At 31.8% G+C, this 18,372-nt stretch overlaps 4 protein-coding genes across 4 annotated transcripts; all 4 read left to right on the top strand.

Annotated features, from left to right (window-relative positions):
• Positions 1 to 1,494: 1,494 nt before the first annotated feature.
• Positions 1,495 to 3,851, top strand: LOC106386278 (AT-hook motif nuclear-localized protein 6-like). The gene is made up of 5 exons (XM_013826144.3): positions 1,495 to 2,143; positions 2,600 to 2,676; positions 2,789 to 2,917; positions 3,020 to 3,181; positions 3,289 to 3,851. Exons 1-5 carry the CDS (start codon positions 1,708 to 1,710, stop codon positions 3,685 to 3,687), a joined length of 1,203 nt encoding a protein of 400 aa, XP_013681598.1. The 5' UTR covers positions 1,495 to 1,707; the 3' UTR covers positions 3,688 to 3,851.
• Positions 3,852 to 4,353: 502 nt separating this feature from the next.
• On the top strand, positions 4,354 to 5,273 carry LOC125605571 (protein GAMETE CELL DEFECTIVE 1, mitochondrial-like). Its single transcript, XM_048775239.1, has one exon. The coding sequence runs from the start codon at positions 4,555 to 4,557 to the stop codon at positions 4,999 to 5,001; it is 447 nt and encodes a 148-aa protein (XP_048631196.1). The 5' UTR covers positions 4,354 to 4,554; the 3' UTR covers positions 5,002 to 5,273.
• A 7,005-nt stretch (positions 5,274 to 12,278) lies between these two features.
• On the top strand, positions 12,279 to 13,464 carry LOC125605564. The gene is made up of 2 exons (XM_048775233.1): positions 12,279 to 12,433; positions 12,632 to 13,464. Exons 1-2 carry the CDS (start codon positions 12,377 to 12,379, stop codon positions 13,307 to 13,309), a joined length of 735 nt encoding a protein of 244 aa, XP_048631190.1. The 5' UTR covers positions 12,279 to 12,376; the 3' UTR covers positions 13,310 to 13,464.
• A 1,043-nt stretch (positions 13,465 to 14,507) lies between these two features.
• On the top strand, positions 14,508 to 16,829 carry LOC106388071 (chloride conductance regulatory protein ICln). Its single transcript, XM_013828049.3, has 7 exons — positions 14,508 to 15,043; positions 15,122 to 15,245; positions 15,951 to 16,062; positions 16,150 to 16,209; positions 16,311 to 16,376; positions 16,462 to 16,556; positions 16,642 to 16,829. Exons 1-7 carry the CDS (start codon positions 14,883 to 14,885, stop codon positions 16,711 to 16,713), a joined length of 690 nt encoding a protein of 229 aa, XP_013683503.1. The 5' UTR covers positions 14,508 to 14,882; the 3' UTR covers positions 16,714 to 16,829.
• Positions 16,830 to 18,372: the final 1,543 nt, after the last annotated feature.

Genomic DNA, 18,372 nt, shown 5'->3' with positions numbered 1-18,372 from the left:
TTCTTATAATATTAAATAAAAGTTCATATTAATACAATTTTATGATCATTTGTAACTTATTATGACAAAAAAAATAATCTATTGATCACAAAATTTTCAGAGTGGGGATCTTCAAATTTCTAATAATTTATAGACGTTTTGAAAAATTCAAAATATAACATATAAGAAAAATTATAAATGTTTTTATTATATATTTAATGTGATTTTTAAATATATTTTAATAATATAAAATTAAAAAAAGAACTAAGATACAAAAATTGTTATCAAATATTTATTATTCATTATAATTAATTTTCACATATACGTTAATCATATTAGGTAATTTCGTAGCTTTTATTTAAGGAAAGTGCAAAACATTTTTTGGTACGTTATTTATCAATTCGATAGTTAGTTTAATAAAAAGTGTAATATAAGTTAAGATGGACCAACCTATTTTTCTAGGAATAGTATATTTTGTATAGTTATTTATTAAATAAGAATTTATAATCATACGGTTCTATGTTCGTATCGTTTTATAACAAAATATTTAAATCATCGATAACAAAATTTTCAATCTGAAATCTTTAATAAGTTTATAATTTATAAATGTTCTTGAAAATTCATTGAAAGTTTTAATATTAAAATATTTATGTAATCTTATGGTATATAGTGTTTAATATATATATATATATATATATATATATTTATTTATTTTATTATTAAATGATATTTTTTACTCATATGGTTTTAAAATCATGTGTATCTTCTTATAATAAAAATGTTAAACCATTGATCATTAATTTTTAACATAATAATTTTAATAGTTTTAGTCATTTATTGTCGTTTTTAAAAATTCAAAATATAACATATACGAAAAAATCTAAATTTTATTTTTATAGCTAATTTGATTGTTTAATTTATTTTAATAATATAAAATTAAACAAAAAATGATGGAGGAGATATACATTGTTATCAAATCTTTATTATTAAACTCATTAATTGTCATATATATATTAGTCATTTATGGTAATTCCGTAGGTTTTATTTAAGGAAAGAAAATATCATATCATATCATATCATTATATCATATAGTTTGACCAACTTATGTATCTAACAACATATAAAAATCGAATGTGGACCTACTTATTTTTCAATTGAATGTAATTGACTACCTAATTGAGTGACACCTATGCATTGGGACCTCTTTTAATTAATACAAAATTGAGGTTACATCTTTTCAAATGTTCCCCAATTAATATATAAGGGATAAGATGAGATGAAATCTCTTTTTTATAGTAATAGATATTAAGTTTCTAGGAGACGAATATTATCTTTCCCTAATTATTATATCAAATTAATTAATTAAATTAATGTTTAATATTCATATTAAGTCATACAACTGGCAACATAATATTTTATTTATTTTCTGAATTTCCTCATTTTATTTATAGGTTCCATTTTTCTTTGCAAACCCCACAAAATTCAGTCTTCCAAGAGGTAAATTATCTTCTTTCTCTAATAAAAAAATTTGGGGGATATTTGCATGTAATTTTTTTACAATTTCGGTGAGATTGTGAGGTTAATCTCCACCCACTTTTGCATTTTTCTTCTTCACTGTTGTTTTCTGCGGTTGAAAAATATTTTAGCAAGCTTCAATCTTTGATCCATTTGAGCTGTTTCAAAGCAGAATCTATTGCTAAATTTTTGGGGGGATTTGTGGCTGTAAAAATGGAAGAGAAAGGTGGAGTCAGTCCAAGTGGGGTCATCACAGTCAAGGGAGATGAAGAAGCAACAGAGTTTCAACAAAACCCTAGCCTTCTTCAACCCGTGGGACCTACGACTGTGGTGTCACCTTCCCCGCCTCCGCCTCCGCCTCCACCTCCAACCTCCGTGACTCCTGTCTCAGCTGCCGCAGCTCCACCACCGTTGATCTCCAGCGCAGGGTTAGATCTGACGAAGAAGAAGAGAGGAAGGCCGAGGAAATACGCTCCAGATGGAAGTCTGAACCCTAGGTACTTGAGACCAACACTCTCTCCGACTCCAATCTCAACTTCGATTCCATTCTCTGGAGATTATAGTCACTGGAAACAAGGAAAAGCTCAGCAGTATCTACCTGTTGAACTCATCAAGAAACCTCACATGTTTGAGTATGGAAGCAGCCCAGGTAACTCTTGCAGTCTCTTTTTGTGTGTGTTGCATAGGTTTGAGTGAGATAGATCTGATGTGATCTGGTTATTTATCTGTTGATGTGATTTTTATTTGGATTTTTGAGATGTTCGGAAGTGGGACCAACATAACTGTGTACCTTTTGTCTGAAGGAGTTATACAAACAGACCAGTCAGAGACAGAATCTGATGATGCTGACCGTACAAAACAGAAAAATAAAAAGTAGAGAATAATAATCTCTGTTTTTTATATTAAGAAGATAAAGAGAGTCTAGTTGTTAATTGTTATCGCATAACTCTAAGATATCTAATTAGCTTGGCTAATTCTGTTTTATTTATGTTCTTGAAAGTTTAAACACTGATTGTTATGGTTGATCTTGCTTGAGGATTAGAGTTTCTTAATTACATCATTGGTCAAAGTCAATGGCATCAAAGATCTATTTTATCTATTGCAGCTTTTCCTCCTCCTGGACTCTCATGCTATGTGGGTGCAAATTTTACAACACATCAGTTTACTGTCAATGCCGGTGAGGTAATATAAATTCTCTAAAACGTGATGTTTTTTTCTTCTTTTTTTCGCCGTTCTTGTAGTCAAAGCTTTGATAATGAACTTTGTTTTGAGAATATTGTTTTATTTTAATCAGGATGTAATGATGAAAGCTATGCCGTATTCGCAAGGATCTCAAGCTATATGCATTCTTTCTGCAACTGGTTCCATCTCCAATGTCACACTTCGTCAAGCTACCACTTCAGGCGGCACGCTTACATATGAGGTAAACCTAATGAACATGGAATCAAATTTTCTCTATTTTAATTGATTCTTGATTGGTTTTTTGGCGGTTCTTGAAATTTTATATATATTTTTCTTGTTTTAGGGTTGGTTTGAGATACTTTCTCTATCGGGTTCTTTTATGCCTACTGAACAAGGAGGAACTAAAGGTTGGTCTGGCGGTATGAGCATTTCTCTAGCCGGACCAAATGGCAAAATCATCGGCGGTGGTCTTGCTGGTATGCTTATAGCAGCCAGTCCTGTCCAGGTAATACAATCTTGATTATTTTTGTTTAAAATAAGCAAACATATCTACAGGTTCAAAGTATAGAAAAGTCGCACAAATTTCCTAACAAGTATTATAATATGTGATAGGTGATAATGGGAAGTTTCATTGTGATGAATCAAGCTGAACAAACGCAGAATAAGAAACCTCGAATCATGGAGGCTTCTCCTCCACCACAACCACCACCACAACCACAACAACATCCTACTTTCAACATAACCAACGTGAATTCTACTTCTCCGGTGGTAGCCACCATAGATGATCCAAAACAACAAACTGACGGTGGTGGTGGTATGATGAGACCAGTGGCTCAAACTCCTTTTCACAACGACAATTCAGCTATGAACAATTTCACAACGACCAATCATGGATACGGGAATGTGAACACTAGTACTAACAAAGAAGAAGCTGACTATGCCGATGGTGGTGATGATGATCAGCCTGATGATGATTCCTGCGATACGAGGAGCCTGTCTAATGGTGATTGAGCTATTCTCGGATTTTCTTGTGTAGAAAGTAAGGAACCTTTATGGCCAAAAATTGATTTAGCTATTTTTTAATTGCTCTGTATTTGTTTTTGTGATCGGTTTTAACTTCGTTATGTTGAAATTATCGATTGATATTGTTTTATGGTTGTGGTTATTTGGCTGAAGATTTACTGTTTTACATATGACCTGGTTTCATAACTAATCACAAAAATGAAAAATCCTTTGTGGTTGGTTCTTATGAAGTTAAAGATGTAGCGCAATTGCAAAAATCTCTACATAATTTTTTTAGACAATAAAAAGACATGTGGGTGGTTGGTTAGAGTGGTTATCTAACGTACACTTCATTTCTATATTAATTCAAATTGCGTTATTGTGTCAGAAGAGTATAGCTATACTGATTCAAAGTATTTTTAATCTTAGTTTTTGTTTATAACCATAAAACTTACCAATACCAATTATGTTTTATGTAATTTTAAAGTTATAAATAATATTTAAAAAATACTTTTTGCTACAGGGATATTTTTTTTTCTCATTCAATTTTTACATCTATATTAGATATAATTATAAGAAGTCCTACTAAATTCTAAAGTGAATTTTTAAACCTATAGTTCAACCAATCATCCACAAAATCAATCAAAGGTTCAATGTTGTGTACAAAATGAAGTGGAGTAGAAAACTATAAAAAAAAACTATTGTGGTTATATTTGCAATAACTAAGGAAATAGAGGGGCTAAATCATAAAATATAAAAACAACTGATATGTCCTTGCTCCTAAAACCCTTAAAACCCTAGTGGCCTCCGCGGATCACGGAATCTTCGATTCTCTTGTTTCAGCGTTTGTGCGGTTCAACGTTCAACTGATCTTATATGTTCCTTAGTAAGTTAATATCATCTCTATCTTCGCTTTCTCTTAACCCTAGCACGAGAGCGACTAGGTTTCTTGTTCAGAACGCTCCAAAGCTCATCCAACCTTTAAGAACTCGAGCCTTCTCCGGGAGCTCAGGGTTCGATGGATTCGGAGACGACGACAACGGTTGGGACATCCCAACGGGAGGAGACTCGTTAGGTGGTGGTACAGGATCAGACGATCTTGGTTGGGACAATAAGTCAATGTGGTCAACTGGTTTCACCACAGAACATTTCGATGGTGTCTCCGTTGGTCGTAAGAAAAACACAAACCCTTCTACTTCCGACAACACCGGTTCTGATGATACTGGTGACGTAATGAGCAAGTTGGGTCCGAGAGAAGTGGCTATGGTCAACGAGATGAATGAGTATGATGATTTGCTAAAAGAGATTGATCAAGATAAATAGATTATTTGTATTCTAGTAATATTGTTAGTTAAAAGATCTAAATACAATTACTAGGGGATAGGTTGGTGATATTTATACCTCATTGCAGGTTCTTTGTTTCGCATGACCGGGAGTTTCATGTGGCCTCACTCAAGTACAACCCTGGTTTCAAGGTCATGCCAGAAGGATGGGAGGGTACAATCAAAGATATAGATGAAGTCCATTATGAGATCTCAAAGAAAGAAGATGACATGCTTTATGAAGAATTCGTGCAAAGGTTTGAGTTCAACAAAATGAAAGTAAGTCCCTTCTTTTGCGGCCCTTGAATATTAGCCAACCATATACTACATTAGTTCTATTGATAAAGTTGTTACACGTTTCATTTTCTCATTGGTGATAGTAAAATATGCATTCTCTTTTGGTATCTTAATTAAACCAGTGGAGAGGAGAAGTGAAGTGTCACAAGTATAGCAGAAGACGTTCAACAGATGGATGGAAAATCACGATTGAGAAATTGGGACCTAGAGGAAAACGTGGAGCCGGAGGTGGCTGGAAGTTTGTGAGTCTTCCAGATGGATCGAGCCGGCCTCTCAACGAAATGGAGAAGGTTTACGTTAAGCGAGAAACCCCGCGTCGTCGCCGCAAGATCCTGGCATGTTCCAAAGGAACTGTATCAAAAGCCTGCAAAGCAAGGAAGTATATTACAAAAAGAAAAGAGAAGTATCCTTGCACACAAGCTAGGAAGTACTTCTTTAAGATATGGAAGAAGAATGTGCCACCATAGACATTTAATTAAAAAAAATAATAAATATTTTTTAAACAATTTAGAGATCTATACCTATATATTTTACTTCTTAAAATTTTGGGAATTAAAGCCAACATTTCATAGGGTTGTACTGCCCTTGAAAAGAAGGTCACAAGACGATATTGATGATGAAAAGGCGAATACATGATTTGAGAGAATGGTTTTGGCGTTTTTGGAGTCTCTCCTACTTTTACAACCTTTACCAAAATACTCCTAGTATGTTGTATATATACGTTTACTTAAATACTAGTGGAACACACCATGCCATCTCCTAAGACCCAAGTGCAGCGATTAGCACAGCCGGACAATTTTAAAAGTTAGAAACATTTTAAAACAAATATAAATAAAACTGTATTTTGACGATATAGAAACAATAAAACATCTATGTTTTAGAGAAAATTTAGGAACTAATGCCAATGTTTCATTAAATTTTTGTCTAGGACCGACTATATGCATGAGTGAGGCCGATGGCTAAGATGTCATCTTCTCTCCACAATGACGATTCAGCTATGAATAACTTCACAACGACCTTTCACGGATACGGGAATATGATCACCTAGATGAGTATGGCATTTTTGCTTGCATTTCTAATCTGTTTAGATATTGGAGTAAATCTAACAAAAATATTATTTTCTTACAATGGTAACAACCAACAGAATACATGAACAAAATCATAAATAAACAAAAAAAGAAATACGTATATATGAGGTATGACATATTTGCTTAAATCTGTAATCTTATCTATGTAGGAATTGGAGTAAATCTAAACAAAAATTAGTTTGCTTACATTTGTAACAATCAACGAAATACAATGACTAAAGCATAAATAAACAAAAAGAAAACTGATCTCTCCCCTGAATCCTCTAAAACCCTTCCTGTTCCTTTATCGCCGTCGCTATTGGCCCTCCGTCGTGACTCCCTAACGCCATTGATTCCGATTCATCGTTCGTCTTCAACCATCCTCAGGTTGCTAGAACTCTTTGCCCCTTTCTGTATGTTGCTTTAAGCTTTGTTTATTTGATAGTCACTAGGTCTCCGATCTTCATTTTGTTTCAGCGTTCGACCGATTGATCTTACTAGAGAATCACTAGATATGTTTAACCTTAGTAGAATCATTCCTCGTCTATCCACCGCGCGCTCCAAGAATCTTTCAACATTTACGTTCACTTAATAAAATAAAATATCAATCCATAATATTAAAAGATGATGTCTCCTTGAATGGTCGAAGCAGAATCTGTAGCCACTCTCTGTTCTCTATTGTTGTCTCCTCAACGTTATCCCAATCCCACGTTCTCTTTTTAAAAGAAGTTTGTGTGTAGTTTTTATCAAACATTAATTGTTTATGATTCATATTTTCTAATCCCTATCTTTTAATTGGTTATAAGATTCAAGATTTCATATAATTCCAACGTTATATATATATATATATATATCTATATGTATCCGGTGATTTTCATCTTGGTCGGAGAAAAATCTATCTAAGACTTTTCTGAGATATGTCGCGAAATTAGTCTAAGACAATTGATCATTCATGATTAATGTCTATGTCTACTGTTTTAGAATCCTCTACAATAATTGTAGTGCATGCAACGAACTTTATACGTACACATTTTTTTGAGAAACACTTATTTACACATTACAATAGTTAAACATTTTTTTGTGTTTTTGATAAGCTCTATGGGCTGATTCGGCCGGCTCCGGGAAAAACGCACTTAGTGCTACAAAGTGGACTAACCCGAAAGCGTAACACACTATCTAACCCAAGTTTAGAATACCTTTCGACTAATGTCATGGGGTGGACCAATCATTTGTTATGGCCCACTATGTAAACTACTTGGACCGAAGCTCAAGCCCAGACTGACCAAATAGTGATAATTTAATTTTCGGGGAATCGAATCCGAAACTGATGTGGGTATACACCAAACCCTCTACTACGCTACTACCCCTTGGTTTACTTTTAATACTTAGTATTTTAATAGCTTTATATTTCCATGGTACTTTGAACGTGGGACCAGAAAGATATATGAATAGAGTGTACTATATCAGATCATTTCTGCAAATGCTGCATTACGTTTAAGAAAAAAATGGATTTACACATTTGAGGGTGTAACTGGTTATTCATAGAAGGAATATTATGAATTAAAGGAATGATTATTTTTGGAATAAGAAAAAATGGAATGATAGATTAAATGGAATAAAAACTGAAAATATTTTTGGAATGGCTTTCCACTCATTCACGAAGGATTATGATCCTGAATAAAAGGAACAACATTTACAAAGGATTTACTTTTTTGTTCCATTCCAAAAATGGAATATATGGAATTGTTTTTAAAAAGTTTTCATGGTAACTGGTAAACATTTTATGGAAACATGTGGAATGACCCATTCCAAAGAGTTTTATTCCACAAAATAGCATTCCAGTTACACCCTGAGTGATCCACACTGTTTTGGTAAATTTCCTTTATTTTTCTTCTATTTGTTCATGATCTACAACTTCTAATTATCAATATAAACAGTTCGAGTTGGACTTGGACCACAATAGTTTGCGGTAAATTAAATTTAAACCAGATCAAAATCTTTTGAACTAGTTCAGTCTGGCAAAACCGTCTCCAATATCCTTATATTGATAAGGTATATAAAGCAATTATAATGACAGATGCATGAAACTAGTTCAAGTGGAAGAAAACACATTATACATTGAAAAGTCTTTCATCACAAAACGAAGGTCATTGAAATGTCTTCGTCAAATTGCAAGAACATGTCTCAGTAAAACCAAAACTATTCTAGCATTTTTTTCTTCTGAATCATATCTATCGGCATGGGGCACTATATATAGCTCTTTGTGCATTCGGATTCAACCCATCATTTACGATCCCTTTTGTACCTGCATCTCATTAGTACCTATCGTACTTTAATATATCAATTTAAAGGTACATTTAAATTTGTTTTATCAAATATATATCCACTAAAAGTCGATAAGGGATGCTTTCTACAACAATATGAATAGTAGCCATTTGATATCTACTATATGATATTATAGATTAGATATATGTTTCAGCGTTATTTATTTCCTGTCTTCGTTAGCACAATGATCAATGCATAATTAGATTAAGTGTATATGAAGCTTCATGGAAACCCGTACGAGAGAGGACGGTCACTAGATCGTACAATTAAGAAATTAGTATATATACATATCAATTAATCTAAACCGTACGTTCTAACTAGTTTTGTGAAATCAAGAATCTAATCTTGTAAGAAAAACTGTATTCTTGTTGTCAGAACAAACATGGACCCATGTTCTCTATGTCCCTAAGATGTGTATCAATCTCATTTACTTCTTTGTTGCACTATATTTTAAAATCTTTTATTTTATAGATTTTTATTTTTAATCTCATTGAGATCTCCATTGCCCCTGCTACACTAGACACTACAGCTCATTGGTCCTTAAAATTCAAACTCTGTTTTTCTTTCTAATTAATTAGTTAAATCTAATCATATTTGGGTAATAAGCGTTGAAATTGTATATGCATATAAACTTAAATGAGATTATATATATAATTGTTAATGTTTGTGTTTCTAAAGAGTAAAGATGTTGTGGAAGCACCGTATCCTATTGCTTAAGGTTTAAAGGGTTCTACACTCAGATCTGGGGTTCGAATCCTAGACTATGCAATTTATTGCAGATTACAGGAAATCCAGGTTTCAAGTCTCGGAAAGAGCGGTTTATTAAACAATTATGCAGACTACAGAGGAAAAACTTGCAAGGGATCTTCAACATGGTGCAAGTAAATTTGGTCAGGCGTAGATCTTCATAAGACGACTCAGATGATGCAGTTAGGCGTAAGTCTTCATAAGACAGGTAGTATTGTCGGTTGTCGAATCGTCTATGTAATCTTTCCTATATCATAATTGTAAGATCATAATAAATCAGCGTTAAAAAAAAAAAGTAAAGATGCGTGTATCATGTTCAAACATCCAGACTAATTACCTAACACTTAAGCCATGATTGCTTTTAGAGCTTTCTTGTTTGTACTTAATTAGAACAACATTACCATAAACTATGCGTATTTGAAACATAAACAACAAAATTTGCAAAATCATTAGTACAGTTACATGTGGTTTTTTTTCCTTTACGTATATGTTGTCAATAAAAATAAGAGTCATAAAAACATTTCGAGTTATGACTAAGAATTAGGAGGCACATAGTGGGTATTAATTATTAACTAGATTTCCACCCGCACAACCGTGCGGGTATATATTTTCACATTTATATGAAAATATATAATAAGCAACATATGTATGTGATGATTTTAATTTGCATAATTATTATATATTTTTAATGTTACTCACATATTTAAATGTTTGTATAATTATGCCAAATATAATAATTTTATAGCTTTCATGCTGTAAATTAAAATCATCACATATATATGTTGCTTATTATATATTTGTCTTATTGAATTTGCGTTTGATTACTAAACTAAAATTTTTAATGCATGAAACAACATATATGAAAACAATTTTGTATTTAATTTATTATAATCATGATCCGTAATTCAAATCGCTAGATTTTTTTAGTGATTTTTTAATGTTTATTAATTTTATATAATAAATTACTGTATATTAAAAAGTTTAAGATAAGTTAAATTTTTATACATGTATTATATAGTTTACTAATATTAACCCGTTCTACCAACATATTATATTTTTAGCATAAATATTTTATATTTATGAAAATAAAATATGTTAACTTATCAATTTAAAATAATTTTATCATATTTTGTTCAATATAACATTTTTATTTTAAAATGATAGATATTATCATAAAATTGATAAAATAGGATATAATTTTATTCTTTTAGTAACATTTCATTACTAATTACAAAATTAGTTGAAAATATTTATATTCAATTTATGACAATTAAGATCTTATTATAATCTTTTTCAAGAGATTTGTTAGAATTTTAATTTTTTTTAAAAAAATTAAAAGATATAAAAGATATTATGAATAAAGTAGTTAAAAATATTTAAATCATGGTGCAAATAAAAATATCACTCATCAAAAAAATCAGGATTTTTATTTTATTAGAAAACAAATTTGAAAAAATTAAAATAAAAATAAATATTTATTTCTAACAAAATCTTTAAAAATTATTAGTAAATGTATTTGTGAAATTAATTAATTTTATTTTATTTAAATTTTCGTTTATAAACCAAAACTATATTCAATTTTAATTTCTAATTATATTTTATGATAATTTAAATTAAAATTAACTAATTTTTGAAAGTAATTTTAAAAAGATTCTACGAAGATTTTAAAAAGATTTTGTTAGAACATTTTAAATATATTCATTTGTATTTCAAATAAAAAGATAAAGATATTAAAAGATATAATAATGAACTTATGTAAAATATGATATATTCTAGGAATAGTCCAAACTAAAAAAATCACACATGAAAAGAAGTCATGACTTCTGTTTTAATATATAAGATTTAATTTACATGAATTATTTTTATTATATCTTAATATTTAAATTAATAGTTATACCATGTTCATCTTCTCCAAATGCTCACTGTGTTTAGGTTATTAAGTAATAAGATTATGAACAAATGTTCATGTTCAAGACTAACAATCAAATAACGTAACAGATAATGGAAGAAACATGTTCAAGTGCTCATATTTTCATTTTAAACAATATAAGCTTATTCGATTGTCAATTTAAAATCTATGGTTGGAATGTTGTGTGTGAATTCTCACACAAAAGCATTTGATAGCGTAATATCATGGTGGTCAATTAATTTCTGCTACTTTTGATTGACGTATATGACTGCATCTAACTACTTAGCAACAATTCATTTCCAGTTTCGTATGGAGATACACTATGAAACAAACCTCAAGCATTCCTTTCATGTTTCGTTTGCAGAGAGGTTTGGGTTTTGAAAGTAGATGGTTTAGGTTAGTTAATCGTGTGTTTAGGAAGAGTAAATATTAAGATGTGGACATGAATTAAATGTGATAAATTTCTAATAGATAGTCCAAAATTAATATGAAAGATGTAAAATGAATTTCTAGTAATAGGTCCATTAGGTCCATTTTAAAAAAATCACACATGAATCATGGTTGTGACTTCTGTTTTAATATATAAGATGACACTATAAGAACAACCCTTGAACATAGTCTAATTCAATTTAGGGATCATAAGGAAAAGGAACATTAACAATGACAGTAGCTGATTAGTCTCTCGACATTCGACAATGAGACAATCTGCTTTTTAATAAATAGATCTATATATATATGCATATGTGTATCATATTGTATACACGCATGTTGAATAGTATTACAACTTGACCAAGATAAATTTTTCATTCTCCGTCGACCTATATATATATAATATATATATATATAAAGAAAAGATTCATGAAACTGGACCAGCCTGTTGAATCTTGTCCCATTCACAAATGTCCCAATATATAAATAAAGACCTTTCATCTCTAAACTGGAAACCCATTATCAACCACTTTAAAACCTTCTAAGCAAGAGTTTGAGAGAAATACGATTTTCTTACTACAACTCAAATCAATTAAATAAAAATGGCTTTTTGGTCTGCTGAGAATGCTACTAAAGCCTACCTCACTACATTGAAAACGGTAAGAATTTATTTCTTTTTATTTATTTATGAGGTATAAGATATCTTATAATGCATTTAATCTGTTTCTGTTTAAAATAGGATATGGATCGATGTTTTTTTTTTTGAAAAGGATATGGATCGATGTTAAAAAGATAATCAATATTTATCTACTTTTTCTTGAATCAGTGTCCCATTTACATATATATCCATTTTGCAGGATCAAAGAACAAAAGAACCAAACGTGGCTGAATTCATATCGGCCCTAGCCGCCGGAAATAACGCAAGAAAGATCACCGTGGCTTGTGCCGGGGCAGCAAACGCTGACATCCTCGTTGCCCTAATCGCTGCGGCTAACCAAACGCGAGGTCAAGTGGTATGCGTTTTACGTGGCATCGAGGAACTAATCATATCCAAGAAAATGTTGGAACCATCAGAGATTCATCATATACAATTCGTAGTCGGAGAACCTAACGACAACGCTCTTATTAATGATCATTTTGGAGAAGCTGATTTCGTCCTCGTTGATTGTAAGATCAAGAACCACCAAGATATCGTTAGAAAGATCGTTAGTCAACATGAAGAAAATGCAAGAACCGGAGGTGGAAGCGGTGTGGCGGTTGTGGTGGGTTATAACGCGTTTTCGAGAGGATCTTGGAGGTTTAGCGATGGGAGGAAAACACAGTTTTTGCCTATAGGTGAAGGGTTGCTGGTGACAAGGGTCAACGATGACGGTAGCTATAACCAGAAGATGATGAAAAAGAACGATGATGATTATCATCAGCACCATGACCACGTGAGAAAGAGTAATTGGGTGGTGAAAGTTGATAAGTGCACAGGAGAGGAGCATGTGTTTAGGGTTAGAGTTCCACGAGGAGAAGCAACTATTGAAGCTTAAAACAAAAAAAAAAAACTATTGAAGCTTAACTAAAATCTTATAAATGATTCGGTACTTTAGAGAAAAAATCACCTCTGTGATGGTTCAGACGAGTGAGAGTAGTAAGAAGATTAGTTATTTTGTATAAGTAATTAGAAAGAGTTTAGCAAAAAAAAAGTAATTAGAAAGAGTTTTGTTTGGTATTGGAGTGCTATGTTTGTGTGAAGTCTTTTTTATTTATTTAAAGACCTTTTTCCTTTTTGTAAGTGTGAATATAAAGTGATGTGTGTTTCGTTTTTAATTTCTTTTTCATTTTGGATTTTACGTTTGTCTTTCCGTGAGCATATGTACACACACATTATGATTCGTCAGATTTTGGATGCTTAGTAAATAAACTATTCAAAAATGCACTTGCACGAGGAGATGGCATCTGAGAGAGTAATAATAAAATTAGAATGTTAATTAGTTAAGGTCTACTTCTACAGCTATGCAAGTTATGTCTTTCTTATACAATGTCTTTAAAATAGATGTAGATACCATATATATGTATGTGCATTACTCGACTTTTGGTTCCCAGCTCAGTTGACTCAAAATATATGAGCTCAAAGCTTAAAATGATAGTATATTTTATGATAAATGATTTAAATTTTCATCAATCTACATTTTAATCATTCTGTTCCCGAAAGTAAAATTTTCTAAATTGTTCACAATGAGAATTCAATAAATATTTATAATTTAATTTTTTTTTTACTTTATTATATACTTTTCAATAAATTTTCACCAATGAAATTTAATCAATTCAAATATTTTCATTTAATGTTTTTTAAAAATATAAAAAATGTCTTAAACATATAGAAAATATGTCTTTGTGAGTATATCTCATTAAATGGGGGAACGGAGGGAGTATATCTCATGGATATTAAAATAAGCCTTGTACTACAAACTGAGAGACGCTCAAGATATTTTCTTTGAATTAGACATTGCACTAAAAATATACATTGACAATGAATCATTCATAAATGCATGCATTGTCACAATCTCCAAGAAAACTGATCAGTCACGAACGACCCATGACCTTGCCCTATCCCCATGACCACCCCCATCTCCCTTATCCATTATCGATCATTCTACCCAAAAACAAAAACGACATTTCACACACATACACACACATATTACTTCCGTTCCAGTAGACATGAACAATGGTATCACCAAGTGGTAAAATTGAAAATTACCCTTATTTAAATGACGATTTATTACATAATTTTGATAAAAAAAGTTCCCAATATTTTTGCAAAAAAACATAAAAACAATACTTTAAACGGATGGGTACTATATTGTATCAACGTTTAATCAAAACATTATCAATTAACCAAACATCAAAGTTCAAAACCAGCTTCAGTCATTTTAAACAAAAACAATTGTTTAAATGAAGATTAAGAGACACCCCGTTAAAATGAGCCATGTGTCATGGGCTGGGCTGTTTATAAAAAAGCCCATATTCTCAAAAGCCCACTAATGTTCTTCATCAACCAACAGAACACGAACGATGATTCTCCGAGAAAAAGAAAAGAAACCCTAAGAAAAACCCTTTGCCATGGTGGTTGGTCTAAGAGAGTTCGCGCTCAGAACCGGAGACGGCTCACCAGCTCTAGACGAATCCAACGGCGAGGAGCTTATGCACGTGCAGCCCTCCGTCGCCGTAGCTCTCAGTGACCGCTCCGTCGAGTCTCCCGGAACTCTCTACATCACTTCCAGGTGGAAACATTAACTACATCACTTGTAGATTGATAAGCTTGCGGAGGTTAGTAATAATAGTGTTTTCGTTTGGTTTAGGAAATTGATTTGGCTGAGTGATGCTGACGTGGCGAAAGGCTACGCCGTTGATTTCTTGTCGATATCGCTTCACGCGGTTTCGAGAGATCCACAGACTTATTCATCTCCTTGTATATATACTCAGGTTAAAACATTTATTAAGAGTTTGTGATTAGTTCACTGATAGGGCCGGATCTTAGATTTTGGGGGAGTTTAAAACATTTATTAGGAGTTTTAAATAAATAAAAAATCATAATTTGTAAGTTTATTTATATGTATATACTCAGGTATGGTGTTGTGATTAGTTCTGATAGGGCCAGATCTTAGATTTTGGGGGTTATAAACATTTATTAAGAGTTTTAAATAAAAGATAATAATAATTTGAAAGTTTATTTCTATGTATATACTCAGGCATGGTGCTGTGATTAGTTCTGATAGTGCTCTTAGATTTTGGAGTTTATAAATACTTCCTCCATTTCATAAAGTTACATATTCTAGAAAGAAAAAAATTGTTTCAAAAAAATCTATTTTTTTATTGTATTTTTAATGCATGTTTTATTAACTAATTAAAATTTTCAAAAAACTAAATTGCATTTGTGAGATTTTTATTGGCTTAAAATTATGAAAAAAGATAATTACAAAAATTATGCAAATTTAATATCTTTTATTAAAGTATGTAACATTTTGAAATAAAAAATCATAATTTAGAGACTTATTTCTATGTATATAATCTCTAAAAAATATTTGGAATCCAAAGCGGAATGCTTCAGTGATTTGTGTTGTTTTTGTGTCTCTGTGCTTTGTGTTCTTTAATTTTCTTTGTCTAAGTTTGTGGTTCTGTGTTTTGAAGATTGAAGTTGTAGAAGATGAGGATGATGATGAGGATGAGACAGAATCCAATGGCGTTTTGGACTTATCGAAGATCAGAGAGATGAGGCTTGTTCCTTCAGACTCTACTCAGTGTGAGTGTTTTTCTTAAAATGTAATTCGTTTTTTCATCATTACAAGAGTCTCACAGATGTTAACTTTTGTTCTTGACTCTTTGACAGTGGATACTCTGTTTGATGTGTTCTGTGAGTGTGCTGAGCTCAATCCAGAACCAGTTGAAGGTAAGCTTAGAGATACAACCTTTACTATTATAGTTTAATGCAATGTTTGGTTCACCAGTCATTTTACATGTTCGTTTGATTGTATCTTTTTCAATTTTCAGAAGAAGAAGAAGAAAGTGGACATAACTGGGTGTTTAGTGCTGATCAGATGGTTGTTGGTGGAGGAGGTAATGTTTGAGACCAAACTCAAGAGTTTAATGTTCATCTTGAGTTGTATGTAAGAAATGTGATATATGTTTCTGTGTTGTATAGGGGAAGAAGATGCAGAATGGCAAATATCTCAGAGCCCGACGAGTGTAATTGGTCATTCCAATGGAGATGAAAGTATTGCTCAGCCTATGCTCGAGGTAAAACAAAAAGAGAACTTATTTTCTTAATTTATTGGCTTGTTTGTTTATGTTAATAAGCTAGTTTAATTGACGCACACTGCAGCTCCAGATCAATGATCAGAGGTTTGATGATGCTGAAGAGATGGTTCATAAAAACGAGACCAAAGATCACTAATTTGTTAAACAATGTACTCTAAAACCAGAGTTGTTTCGTATGTTAAACAATGTTGTATCTGTGTTCTTGAAAGTTCATATGCGTTAAGAACTTAAGACTTAGAAGGTTTTTGCTCATCTTGGTAACTCTCTCATTGATTCATTTAGGAACCAGAACGTAGCATGTGCCTACTAAAATCAAGAACAGAGTTCCTGAAACAACTCGTGGGTTACGTTGTTTCCGCTTCTTACTTGCCCAGTCTCCAAATCTCTCGAGAGAGGTCTGGATAACGTATAGTCTTTTATCCTTTCCACTAATCGCAGTCACCTCATTCGCAAATGCGTTCTTTAACGTCATGTACATTAAGGGTAAGGGAGGCGAGCCCATCATACTCGTTTAAGGTCAAGTGAGACTTATCGTTGAATTGAACATTTGAAAACAAACTTATATGGGCCTCAGTGTTTCTTTCCAGCCTAGTCACTTGGATGTTCATCATTTTTAACTAGTAATAAACTTTGTTAATTCTGTTTTATTGTATTAATAATCAAAGTATCAACGTGTTTTTAATTAAAAGAAAATCCATCTTTCTAGAAGGTTAACCAAAAAATATTAGAACCGTGCTTTTAGTCAACCCTGAAGAAAACATCAGGAAATGCTAATTTTAAATTCAAAAACACAAAGATTGGATAATTTTTCGTTTGTAGAAATGGAGAAGACATGCAATTTGTTGGAAGCACGTTGTATTATAACAACATTTTCCACAAATATTCCAACAACTACTATTACATAATCAACAATTTAAAAAGTATCCTTTATATACTAAATTGCAAGTCACTTCACCAATCAAAATTTGCCACATAATTTATATTTACAAAATTTAAAAATAATTAAAATGTCAAAAACTGTATCCCACGTATCCCACTACCCATAATCCTCCTCCTTCCACAAGCTTTTTTTCCTGCTCCTATATATTTGTAAAATTCGGTAGACAAATAGAAGCAAAGTCTCGATCAAAAGTAAATAGATTAGGAAAAAAATACACTCCTAATTCCTTTTCAATTTCAATACTATAATACATAATTGGACCCGTATATAGTGTGGTACGAGTCAGCCGAGTTCCATTAAACTGTATTATCCAGTTGTTATCTTTCTTCTTTGTGGCTATGAAAATTAAAAAAAAGTGGATATGATGGCTTTGAATTACCGGAGATTAATTCAATAGTGAAAAGAGATCTAGAGTAAGATCCGGCTAAAAAGGAGAAAGATAGAACATGCAGACATGGAAGTCTACGAGGAACAAACTCTTATAAAAGGTAAAGTATTTCTGTTTTAATTGTTTTTCTATTCTACAATAGATTTTAAAACAAAATATAAATTGAAAACACCATTAAAGTACTACGGTGGGTATAGTAGCTATGAATGTAATAAGAGAAATCAGTCATAGATTGCAAGTTAAATTAGGAAAAACACATGAACAGCAAGACATAAAGAAGTAAGACAAAAGCTCCAAACTAATATTTGTATTCAGTGAGCTAATAACATAAGTCTATATGTTGCGGTTAATCAGAGATGCATGATAAGTTTAATGGTTTGTTTAAGTATACTCATATTCTTATGATTAATCATCAAAGTTATTTTATAAATGTAGTTTTAGCTGTATATAAGTTAGACTTAGTCTTA

This window comes from Brassica napus, unplaced genomic scaffold (genome assembly GCF_020379485.1).
Source record: "Brassica napus cultivar Da-Ae unplaced genomic scaffold, Da-Ae ScsIHWf_773;HRSCAF=1112, whole genome shotgun sequence".
NCBI classification, from domain to species: Eukaryota; Viridiplantae; Streptophyta; class Magnoliopsida; order Brassicales; family Brassicaceae; genus Brassica; species Brassica napus.
The sequence above is the reverse complement of the archived record's forward strand: the minus strand, read 5'-3'. Positions and strand labels throughout refer to the sequence as shown.

What these genes read in the sequence shown, in the direction of transcription:
- LOC106386278 (XM_013826144.3), top strand. Translation starts at nt 1,708, where the DNA reads ATGGAAGAGAAAGGTGGAGTCAGTCCAAGTGGGGTCATCACAGTCAAG. An exon ending in GCGGCACGCTTACATATGAG is followed by an intron (nt 2,918 to 3,019) that starts GTAAACCTAATG and finishes TTCTTGTTTTAG; the next exon opens with GGTTGGTTTGAGATACTTTC. An exon ending in TAGCAGCCAGTCCTGTCCAG is followed by an intron (nt 3,182 to 3,288) that starts GTAATACAATCT and finishes AATATGTGATAG; the next exon opens with GTGATAATGGGAAGTTTCAT.
- LOC125605571 (XM_048775239.1), top strand. Translation starts at nt 4,555, where the DNA reads ATGTTCCTTAGTAAGTTAATATCATCTCTATCTTCGCTTTCTCTTAAC.
- LOC125605564 (XM_048775233.1), top strand. Translation starts at nt 12,377, where the DNA reads ATGGCTTTTTGGTCTGCTGAGAATGCTACTAAAGCCTACCTCACTACA. An exon ending in ACCTCACTACATTGAAAACG is followed by an intron (nt 12,434 to 12,631) that starts GTAAGAATTTAT and finishes TCCATTTTGCAG; the next exon opens with GATCAAAGAACAAAAGAACC.
- LOC106388071 (XM_013828049.3), top strand. Translation starts at nt 14,883, where the DNA reads ATGGTGGTTGGTCTAAGAGAGTTCGCGCTCAGAACCGGAGACGGCTCA. An exon ending in GATGGTTGTTGGTGGAGGAG is followed by an intron (nt 16,377 to 16,461) that starts GTAATGTTTGAG and finishes TGTGTTGTATAG; the next exon opens with GGGAAGAAGATGCAGAATGG. An exon ending in TTGCTCAGCCTATGCTCGAG is followed by an intron (nt 16,557 to 16,641) that starts GTAAAACAAAAA and finishes CGCACACTGCAG; the next exon opens with CTCCAGATCAATGATCAGAG.